The following is an 11,750-nucleotide window of genomic DNA, read 5'->3' as shown; positions in this document are numbered from 1 at the left end:
AGCGTTCCCTGAGTGCCTTAACTTAGCGTTCCCTGAGTGCCTTAACTTAGCGTTCCCTGAGTGCCTCAACTTAGCGTTCCCTGAGTGCCTCAACTTAGCGTTCCCTGAGTGCCTTAACTTAGCGTTCCCTGAGTGCCTTAACTTAGCGTTCCCTGAGTGCCTTAACTTAGCGTTCCCTGAGTGCCTTAACTTAGCGTTCATTGAGTGCCCTAACTTAGAGTTTTAATAAAGTTTAACAAAGCGCTGACATCGTAAATATCTTCGGTATAAAAGGTAAGTTTTTTACGATCAAAAACACAAACCTTTTATTATTTTATTCATATTATTTTATTTATTTACTATTTTTATTCAAATTAAACCCATACCTTTGAATCCAATCATTTTTTATTCAACTTTTACCTCTATCTTTTAATCTAGATATTACTTGTCCGATGGTCATAGTACCGTTCTGAGAGAACGTGGTCACGTTATTGTATTTAATGTATTAGAATTAATAAATATTAATTCCATTAATGCAAACATATTATTGTGTCTTGCGATTAATTTTCTCACAGGTGTAAAAGTGCATACACTGTTAGAAAAATTACCGTTAACGTTATTACCGGCGTTTCAGTGGCCGGTCGGCACGTGAAAAGAAACACCGTGTCGCCGTTTTTATTCTATGGACTATGATTATTGTTGACCCAATGATCTAAGTAAAGTTGTAAGAAAGGTGTCAAGCTATGTGAAGAAGGGTTTTATACACACCTAACCCTAACTCTAACCCTAACCTAGCGAGGTTGGCGTTTTTTAGAATGTCCGGTAGTGTAGTTCATTTATTTTCGTGTCCGGTTAATAAGTACAAACTAATTGTAAGATACATAACCGGACTCGACTTTGTCCGGTTTTCTAACCTCTGTCCGGTAATGTTACCAATCTTGTCCGGTAATTGTTCGAAATTCATGTAGGGAAGGTGAAACATAAAAATAACTGTAACTTTTATTTACTGTATCTAACCCGTACTACTTCGGTTAGGTTAATTGCAATAAAGTTGCATTGATATGTTTCGAAAATGTTTTATTATCAATAAATGTTTATGAGTAAATCCCAATAACAGAACAATAAATAAGTAGAGATTTATAATGATTTTGGCCAATGTATCGGCTAATGCAGCGGCGCTACATTTTACTGTAGCGGTAGCGGTAGCGCCCGCTACATTTAGAGCATGTAGCGGTAGCGGTAGCGGCCGCTACATTTCAAATTAGCGTTGCCCAGCTCTGCCTCCAGAGTTTAAGAGGTACTTGGACAAGTGCTGTAGCGAGCCAGCCTTGGCCGCACTTTAAACGCTGTCTCTCTAACAGACCTCTCTAACAGACTGAGGAGAAAAAGTGTGCGTAGCTAGTATTCTCGGGAAGCAGCTGTTTGCGAGCAGGCAGCCTACTTTGGCCTGATTAACCACACTTTGTAATGTCTGTAAATATATGTATTTAATATCTGTATAGCGCCTGTCTTTGTAAACTTATATGCATTTCGTTTATAGACTTGTATCGTGACCGAGAATTTTCTACTATATTAAAATATACCTTGTGGCCTTTGAAAATTCAGATCTAGTTTAAGGCCCTGATTGAAAACCGAGAGGCTTCGAACAGGCTCGGCTCTTCCCTATGCGTTTCTTCACTAATTAGGATAGACTTTACTCCACTCGCAAATGAGATGGCGATATGGATTTGTCCATTCTTACCCAGCTATTTATTTATAAGCGTCGACCAGTAATATAAAATATGTAAACTTTGCATTAAAAGAGTTTTAATGAGAGGAAATTTCTAGAAACTTTGAATATTATTGTTCATCATGTCTGCGACTTTTACACTTTTTTCGAGATATAAACGGGTTGTAATTTTTATTGTCAATTGAATGGTATATTCGGCATTCCTTGATCAGCTTCCTTGTTATAGATATTTTCTACCAAAAAATATTTATGATCGAGTCTGCTGATACGCGGAGGGAAAATCCCGCATACTAGCTTCTCAAATGGAGACGTTGTGCAATGTTTGAGGGGAAAGAGACGTAAATTACTCAACTGTCAGTTCACAACGGTTGGCATGGTAAAGGCGAAGTCAATGAAGGGCGAAGAATAATACGTGGCCAGTGGTCGGCCTATCCAATTAGTTATAGCCGACCGTTGGCCATTCCTCGACCACCTGAAAGCGACCAGTTGCCACGAAGAAGGGTCTGGCTAGGATATCATGATATTACAAAGAGTACAAGCTCGAGGGTAGCGACTGGCCGAGGTTCGGGCAGATCAAGGATTTTACACGCGGGTCGCGAAAACCTCCCTCTCAGACTTCGCTGCATTTTGACTACAAGCCTTAAGTAATTCTCGTATATTAGCGCCCGCGGGCGGAGATCCAGTAAAGTCGTATAAGGAGTGTAGTTGTCCCGCTGCAATGCAATATTTCTGATCAGCCAATAGAGTACTAAAAAATTGGTGATGCCATTTGTGTGCACTTTTGCTAAGATTTTTACGCGAATGGGTATTAAAATGGTATTGTCTATTTTCATTAGAAAATAATAAGTTTTATTATCTATAGAACTAATTTAAAACGTTTATCGAATTACAAAGATAGTGACCAAGATATCAAGTGTCCAATTGAAGTATTCCCATAGTACATAGTGTAGTTTACAAAGAAAAAACAAGAACATAGAGAGCCTCTGAAAAGTTCAGTTATAACTCTTGGAATCGAAAATTCTCCAAAACTGTGCTGATAAGCCCTTTTTCAATACTACAATAATTCCAAGTATTAATCTTAAATAATAATCATAGTCTCGTGTCTCCCCAGGTCGGGAAGGTCAAGATGACCAAACTCCTTCCCCTGATTCTCGCCGGAATTTTGACCACGTTGCTCCATGAAGCCCAGGTCATTATAATTAACTTTTGTAAAATTAAGAGTATTAATTCAATTAGATCCTCCTGTGAATATGGTTAACATTAGACGTTTTTATACAGCTAATGTACAAAACATCTAACATTTCACTGCTTGTGAAATGTTAAGTTGACAAATCGTAAGTTGCTTATTGATCTGCGATTGCTAATGCTGGATGAATTAACCATTTTCCTGCCCACAGGCGAGCCTGCCTCCAGGCCCTGCTGTTGATGTGAGTAGAAACGACCATCACACGCGTCTAATCAAAATTAATTTTTTGAACATATTTTCTAGTTGAGATTTTATTAACATTTAAGCTATAATTCCAATTCATGAAATATAGGCTTTGCTGTGCCACCACAAGTTTGTTTGTGAGCAACTGTCTCAACTGTGTACTGTCACTAACATTAATATTCTGGTACATATTCACATTTTAATGATTACAGGTGCTTGTGACCCCCAAAGGCTCCATGGCATCGTGCAAGAAAACCAAAAGGTCGGTCGTGTTCCAGTCCATCAAGTCTAAGAAGGGGATCATGTATAACCGCGCATACACTCACCCGGAGATATTGAAATGCTTCGGAAGCTCCCAGCCGAGCGCGGTCACCTTCAGGGACTGCGTCAACGCTGCCGCCGTGGCCGGTGAGTTGGCTACTGCCTTTGGTTACCGCCGCAGAAGGTGCCATTTACCAAGTATTAATGGAATGCAATAATAATTGACCAATGCTTCTATGGAATAATATCTTTACTAACCGCCGCAACGTTTGCAGGACACTCCACTTTGTCCTTCGATGGTACCACCTGCTCCACCTACAACGCAACTGTCCCGAGTCATACATGTGCCGACCAGAAGGCAGCAGCGGCAAACTACATAGCCATCTACCAGGCCAACCCAACTCTGGTCAAGCCAAATTTCGGTGGGTGCGATGGAATAGTGAAATCCACCTTTGGTCGAGCCCAGTTTTGGTGGATGCGATGGATTAGCCCGTCCCACCTGTAATCGAGCCCACTTTCGGTGAGTACAATAGATTTATCCATCTCACCTCTGGTCGAGCCAATTTTCCTTGGGTGCGATGAATTAGTCCAACCCACCTCTGATCCAGGCCAGTTACGGTGGGTGATATAAATTCATGTTTCTGTGTGGGAGGGGTTCTGAGCATTGCAGTCGCTGGCCTCGCTGGTACGTTGTGTTTTTCTCCAGCCAACCCCGGGTGATCATGGATTGTGCCTAGTAACAATTTCAGTCTCATGAGTCTCCAGGGTGAACGACTCCTGCTCTTGTTATCTCCATAGCCAAGACGCAGAACAGCCTTAGTCCCGCTATGTAAAGGGATTTCTACCGTAACATGAACGCTTAAACTTAGTTTCTTGTTGGATGTAGTGCAGTGCACAGTGTCATCCCTCATTGTGATATTTTGACATCCTGAAGATTTCGCTCCTTCGCATGAAGATTCGCTTGACAACTTCTAATTGCCACACTGCGCAAACCGTGAAAGGGTTCCACAATTGGCAGCAGTAGTCAAAGAAATGGATCACAAGGGATTTAAAGAGCGTAATCACCAGTTCCGTTTATCTTGTTCTCAACATACACATGATCCACATTGCTTTTTGCCTGCTTCATGAAGTTTTTGCTCCCAAACGTCACCAAACGCGACATTAGTACTCTTACTTATCGCGCAGTCGTGAACCAACTACTTTTCCTCAATTTCTATGCCGTCTGGAGCCAAGTTGTAATGTTCTATTCCGACTCTTCAGCTACTTCGTTTTAGAGGTGCATTTCGCATTAGTTCAGTCATATATTGCAGACAGGTCTTCTTGCAAACTCTCGCATGTCACCTTGCCCACATTTGGTCCAGACCAATTAGGGTGGGTTCGGTTTATTGCTCTAACCGAAACTTAAACCTTAATTTCGAAGACTGGATACCAATGTAAAATATCCTATTCGTTTCTGATCAATTATTGGAAGGTATGAAGGGACTCTTCTAATTAAACGCATTTCTTCCTATTTTCAACAGGAAATTTCAAAGTGTTGACGGTGGCTGCGAACCTGAAGGCGAGTACGAATAACAACTTCGACGTGACGTGGACTTCAAACGATGGTGGCTGCAACTACCCCGGCTTCATCGTCAGCTTCTCCGGCCAGGAAAAGTACGTCGAAGACACTCCACCGGGAACGGAAATATTGAACGTCCCAGGGTGCAGCACAAACGTCACCGTCTCCTTCGGTCTCCCCACCGGAGAGAAGTTCGGTACCACCGCCCAGACGGTGGTGACTACCAAGCCAGGTACCACAAATGATGATAGATCCACTCAATCTGCTACCGTCAAATACTGGGAATTGGGTACTATGTAGCTTTGGTTCAGACAATTTTGCTCTGATTCGGACCAAGTAGTTTAGGTTCGGACTGTATAGCTTTGTTTGGACTATTTAGTTTAGGAACGGACTATGTTGCTCTGATTCAGACTATTTAGTTTAGTATCGGACAATGTTGCTCTGATTCGGACTATTAGTTTAGTATCGGACAATGTTGCTCTGATTCGGACTAGGTAGTTTTGTTTGGACTTTGTTGCTCTGATTCAGACTATGTAGGTTTGTTTTGGACTATGTACTTTAGGTTCGGACTATGTAGCTTTGTTTATGATTTTGTAGCTTTGGTTCGGACTTTGTAGTTTAGTTTCAGATCCTATGTATCTTTGTTTTGGACTACATAGTTTAGGTATGGACAATGTAGCTTTGTTCTGGACTATGTAGCTATATTTTGGGCTATGTAGTTGTGGGGAAGATTCATATCGGAATAACACGAGTATATTTAGTTCAACATGAAAACATAAAAATTAGACTTTTTTAAGTAAGGCAAAAGATTTTCCCATAATGTTTATATCTGATTTGATTCATTTGATTGAATGTATTCATATCATATGTACCCAGGGGCTCCAGCCCAGAAATATGAATGTGTCAAGTATTAGGATACTATTGTGTTTTGATACTTAATAATAATAATAGGAAATATAAGTGTCCTAATACCGACCCACTTTCTGTCCGTTGCACTGATACCATGGGTCAGGATGACCCACACAAGGCCAATATTACCACTAAGTTGTCTTCTATTGAGCAGCATCTCAGCGCAGATGGCCGTTCAATGTGGTGCCAGGATTCACAATGGAAGTCAACTTATACCCGAACAAAACGATCAGCGTATCTTACGACGTAAGGCTGTATATATATATCTATTTACCTATTCTTTCAATTACTTTGCTTTATGTTAATATTTTATTTATTTGTATACAAAAGGCAGTCTTGCAAGATAACTTTTTCATCCAACATAAGCTTAAGATCCAATACTTTAACTTCAACCTCAAAAGTGCTTGTACACGGGGACAGTAGTGGCTGCCACTACAACATGGGGACAATAGTGTCGGCCAGTACAACACGAGGACAGTAGTGGCTGCCACTACAACACAGGGACAGTAGTGTCGGCCAGTACAACACGGGGACAGTAGTGTCGGCCAGTACAACACGGGAACAGTAGTGGCGGCCTGTTCAACACGGACAGTAGTGGCGGCCTGTTCAACACGGGGACAGTAGTGGCGGCCAGTACAACACGGGGACAGTAGTGGCGGCCAGTACAACACGGGGACAGTAGTTACACCCACTGTCCACACCCACTGTCCACACCCACTGTCCACACCCACTGTCCACACCCACTGTCCACACCCACTGTCCACACCCACTGTCCACACCAACTGTCCACACCAACTGTCCACACCAACTGTCCACAGCCTCTGTCCACACCCACTTTCCACACCCACTGTCCACACCCACTTTTTACCACCTCCTTTTCTAACTCAGCAACCGTTGACCTTACAGGCTTCCCCTGGATGCGGTAGCTTCACCCAGTTCAGCATTGTGTTTAACATCCTCTACACGGACGGCCGCCGTAATCCGGAGCTCATCTTCCCCATATCGGAACCAAAAGGCACCATCAAGATCGGCACAGGGGATGTGAATGATATTTGCCTGGCTATCATGCTCGTTATCGAGTACACCCAGACGACGGACAGCAGAAATGACACGGATGACCATCAGTTCTTTTGTAAGAACCCTTAATTAGAGCATTATCATAGGTCCAACTAGACAGTATTCATCATTAATGAGAATTCTGTTAATCCAACTAGAAATGGAAGGCTGAAAAATTAAACTCTGGGTATTAATATATTCCACTTCCGTAGACTAGTATAATTCCAGGCATTTCAGGTACAATATTAGGTATGAAATATGTTAGTTATAGCGTTTGGCAGACAGTATATGCAAACATATACCACATTGCGTACAATATTTCGCTGGTAATCATACAAAATTATTCAAAAAAGTGGTACTAGTAGCCTGGGTATCGAAATTGCAACTTGGTAATAACAATTCCGCTTGGTTATACAATAATTCAAATAATTCCTTCAACAGACTCGCTCTACGACCCTCTCATAAAGGATGTCATTCTTTCACAGTACCTCTCTCCGAACTCACAAATCAAAGCCTGCATATAATGCATATAATTCATATAATTCCTTCAACAGACTCGCTCTACTACCCTCTCATAAAGGATGTCATTCTTTCACAGTACCTCTCTACGGACTCTTTGATGAAAATCTGTACTCCTACGAAGTGAATGGGTCCGATGTCGTCTTCCACTGGCCTACTAACCTGACAGCTTACGACGTCTGTGGCGTCCTCCCCGGTACCACACTGGCAATCAAGAAATCGTTCGGTGGTGGCAACACTTTCACGGCGCCTATAGCTGCTGGCAGCATCACACTCACCAACCTGGCATCTTCGCTATCAACCCTTGTCACTGTGATGGATGCTAGCTTGAACATCGCTCTGGCACAAGTCTACGTAAGTTCAACGAGTCCACAGGGCATCTCCGTTTCCTCGCTCAAAATTCAAGTAACAGCAAGGAATAGGGAAAAATAAAATGTATAATGCAGTTAGACATATAGGTAGATCTGTGACAGGTTGATCAAGGGTAGCCTTTTTTGTCGTTTCATTCGTTTTGATTTTGTTGGTGGCTAAATGGCGGTTTCCTCTTCCCGATGGACAGCAGATTTAATGATGTGCCTATTGTCACTCTACTGTTATTATTCTAACTTCCTTCCCCATATACCTTCTTTCCGACAATATAGGTTAGCGGAAAGCCCTTCTGACAACACATGTTAAAGTCCAGTCTTTCCTACAACACGTTCAAAACTTTTAAACCCGAGAAGTAATCAAGTTTTCCTAATGATTTGGCGATTACTGTAAACACCTTAGTTATTTCCGCATCTTTCTCATCACAAATACCTGTGTTCTTGGTCTTCCAATGCAATAGTACCTGAATACAAATGTACTCATTCGTAATACAGTTTTGATGTCCCAAGTTGGTCACATTATGATTGTTGATTTATTGGTGCGTTTACAGATGACTCGACCTGTATAAGGCGGTTCACTGCACTGGTTCGACAATGGTTCCCTGCAGCGGTGCATCACGAACCGCTCCCAATGGGACCCTGCATGCATGCCATGCCTATAACAGTTTCAAATCAGAAACCGTAGGCAGAAGTGAACCAGCCGGGTTGAATAAATATTATTGGTGCAGAAGCGATGTTTTATTGAAAATTATAGACGGAGATTAAAAAAGTTGTCCATAGGTGGTTCGGTGTCATGCCCACACCTATGTGGTAATATGCTGCCACCTCACCGAAGCAGTGGTGGTATACGTCCTGCCTATATGATCCTCCAATATCCTGCCGAGAACAACTCTACCCTGGACACCATTTTTCTACCAATATTTGCAACATTTTTCTAACAAATGCGCAGTCATGTGCCATGAATGACGGATGTAATTATCCTCCATTAAGAGGAAATTCCTAGAAACACGCCTACGCAACTTATTCTAGATTATCCGCTCAATCCTGGAAGTGAAGCAGTGATCTGAATGCGATGGCGTGGCCGGAACAGGAGGCGCAGCCGTAGTAGGCTTCAGATGTATCCATTTAATTAGCCCTGGAGCCAACGTCCAACCTCAGCAAGCAACAACTACACTCAGTTTCAGAGCTAAAAAAACAGACTAAGAACACCGTAATCCATGTTATAATGCACTGTTTAACGCCAATATTTAGACTAATGTGCATTATCTACAGCTTCAATCAATATTTACGCACGCTCGCTCATAAGCAGACAGTTTCTACTTTATACAGCCGGTCTAGCCTCATCTGGCCTAACCTACTCAAATTACCTTGCCTCTCCATTCTCTTACAGCCAATGAGCGGCGTCGTCTGCTCACTTGCCCCGCCTCTTTGCCATACAGCAACCAATGAGGTTAATTAGGTCCGTTCAGGTTGGTTTTAGAAGGAGTGTAACGTGAGTAGGTTAGGCCAGAAGCGGTTAGGCCGGAGTAGGAGGAGGCTAGTTGCAAAACCGTACGCTTGTGAGCGAGCATGCTTAAGTGTTGGCTGCGTACTACTACTTTATCGCTGCAAGCACTAAATTTCATAGGGTACTCTGCCCTCTACACGGAAAAAAATATGAGAGATTTTGTCCGAATAGCAATGTCCTTTATACGCTAGTGTGATTGGAAAAGTGGTACGTGCAGAAACCGTGCCACTATTTTGACAACATGAACCACTTATTTTGTGAGTGTAACCTGCTTACCTACGGAAAGTAATAAGAAATTGATTGTTGATTTGGGGTGGCCTCTAGCATTCACCTGAAACTGAAGCCGGGGATGAAATTGTAGCCATTGCCTGGAACTGCATCAGTAGCATGAAACTGCACCCGTGACCTGAAACTGAAGCCGCGGCCCGAAACTGTAGCAGTAGCATGAAACTGAAACCATGACCTGAAACTGAAGTCGTGGCTTAAAAATGAAGCCGCAGTCCGAAACTGAGTCCGTGGCCTGAAACTGAGGTGGTGGCCTTAAACTGCAGCCTAAGTTCAAGAGTTCAGACGAGGCCCAATATTCATGTACAAGAAACAATACCTCATTCATAAAAATATATTACAGGGAAATCATAAGCTTTTTATGCTTTCGTATATTCATATATCGTATATGCCATAACCTAGCTGAACACAACATATAACATATCCGAATAAAATATCACACATGCCTGAAAAAAAATCTAAATAAAATATGGTATATGCCTGGAGAAAATCTCAATAAACTATCTTGTTGGCCTGGAATGAATCCCAAGAAAATAAAATAAGTACTTCTAACGAATTTGAATAAGATATAATATATAATTGAAAAAATTCTATAAAATATCGTAAATGCCTGGATGACGGGTATGCCCTCACGCACTACGCATGGTTGAACTATACAGTATAAGGTTGACCCACGAGAAGTTCCGTCTTTCAGTTCAGCTTTCTTGTTACGTCACGTAGATCGAGAAACGTAAACAATCCCGTCAATCCTATGACGGATTGGTTGACTGATTTGATCACATTTCGGTGAATGGTTAATGCTCGTGACGTCACTTAGATCAGTGACGTCACGGGCGAGCATCAAGCTACATCCGCAAAAATAAGCATCTCACGGGTCAACCTTATACTAGTTCAACCATGCGCACTACGTGCCACATACTATCGCATCCTGACGGGCACAGGAAGCGGTAACTTGTGCTGCCGAAACATTGCAGCGCTCTGATAGGCCGCCTCACTCGCACTTCTGATTGGCTGCCTCACTTCCACCTTTGACTGGTTCATGCAGGACGCATTCTTCCACTCCACTAAAGCACCTTCCACACAGGGCGGCAAATACCGCCAGCGTCAAGAAAACGCGACGGTATTTACCGCGTAATCATTCGCACGAGGCGGTTTTTAACGCTGGAATCTATCAGTGTCACAGTGCTGTTTTATGCACGGTTAGTCTATCTTTATATAACAATATTTATGTTTATGTAACTATACATCTTTATGGAAATATATATAATTTCTTAAATATATCTAGCATGAAATATGTCTTTATCACTTTATGTAAACCTATTAACATATGCCTTTATGTTTATGTAACAATATTAGTCTATAATCTATCAGTCTTGCAGTGCTGTTTATTATGCACATTAAATACGGCCCCACTGTCTGCACCACACTAGCTAGTGGAGTTAAAAACCGCCTAGTGTGAAAGATTACATTGAATACCATAGCAAGCTAAACTGTTGCGGCATTATGAATTAATAATGCCGGGAGGAGGAAAAAATCTTTGTACTCGATTTTACTTTACTTTGTACTTTACTCGAAAAAATCTTTGTACTCTACCGCCACAGTTTTAGCCGTACACACACGGTTGTCAGGCGTCAAATTCTACGCCGCGTTAAAATCCGTCGTGTGTGAATAGCAGTGCACATTTTGTATGTCCGCTGAGTTTCGGCGTGAAATACCGTTGCACGCTGGCCGTAATTGCCGCCCTGTGTGAAAGGGGCCTTATTAGGGTTGAGAGTTCGTTAGTTAATCAGCCAATCATTGACGGCCTTTCCAGCAAAATCCACCAATCACAGACAATAAAATTGTGCGTAAGTACTTACGCACACTTAGCGAGTTTGAAAGTTTGCTGGGGGCCACGATTTTAATGGCTTCCCTGCTGAGGCTAAAAAGACCTTAATTCATGGACAAGTTTTGCCTTTTGAGCCTTTCGGCTGATGACGCAATAGACTCAAAAATATAAAAGCTGATTTATTGGATGAAGGGACAGTATTAGTTCATCGGGATCTGAGTAGTATTGGTCTAAGTTAGGCAACACGCGAATACTTTACTAAGCGCCTGAAAAAATCGGCCTCTTCCGACCACCCCTCGAACTGATCCATGTATGAGTCTTAATT

General features: G+C 42.1%; 1 protein-coding gene across 1 annotated transcript; it reads left to right on the top strand.

Moving 5' to 3' along the window:
• Positions 1-21: 21 nt before the first annotated feature.
• Positions 22-8,530, top strand: LOC108667689. Its single transcript, XM_018154737.2, has 10 exons — positions 22-273; positions 2,820-2,897; positions 3,106-3,135; positions 3,350-3,545; positions 3,674-3,820; positions 4,919-5,188; positions 6,020-6,111; positions 6,772-6,997; positions 7,520-7,794; positions 8,357-8,530. The coding sequence occupies exons 2-10, from the start codon at positions 2,835-2,837 to the stop codon at positions 8,372-8,374; spliced, it is 1,317 nt and encodes a 438-aa protein (XP_018010226.1). The 5' UTR covers positions 22-273; positions 2,820-2,834; the 3' UTR covers positions 8,375-8,530.
• Positions 8,531-11,750: the final 3,220 nt, after the last annotated feature.

This window comes from Hyalella azteca, unplaced genomic scaffold, assembly GCF_000764305.2.
Source record: "Hyalella azteca isolate HAZT.00-mixed unplaced genomic scaffold, Hazt_2.0.2 contig3730, whole genome shotgun sequence".
Taxonomy (NCBI): domain Eukaryota; kingdom Metazoa; phylum Arthropoda; class Malacostraca; order Amphipoda; family Hyalellidae; genus Hyalella; species Hyalella azteca.
Note: the sequence above shows the minus strand (reverse complement) of the source record. Positions and strands in the feature narration are given on the sequence as shown.

Coding starts and splice junctions, on each gene's coding strand:
- LOC108667689 (XM_018154737.2), top strand. CDS start 2,835: ATGACCAAACTCCTTCCCCTGATTCTCGCCGGAATTTTGACCACGTTG. Junction 2,898..3,105: donor CGTTGCTCCATGAAGCCCAG/GTCATTATAATT, acceptor TCCTGCCCACAG/GCGAGCCTGCCTCCAGGCCC. Junction 3,136..3,349: donor CTCCAGGCCCTGCTGTTGAT/GTGAGTAGAAAC, acceptor TAATGATTACAG/GTGCTTGTGACCCCCAAAGG.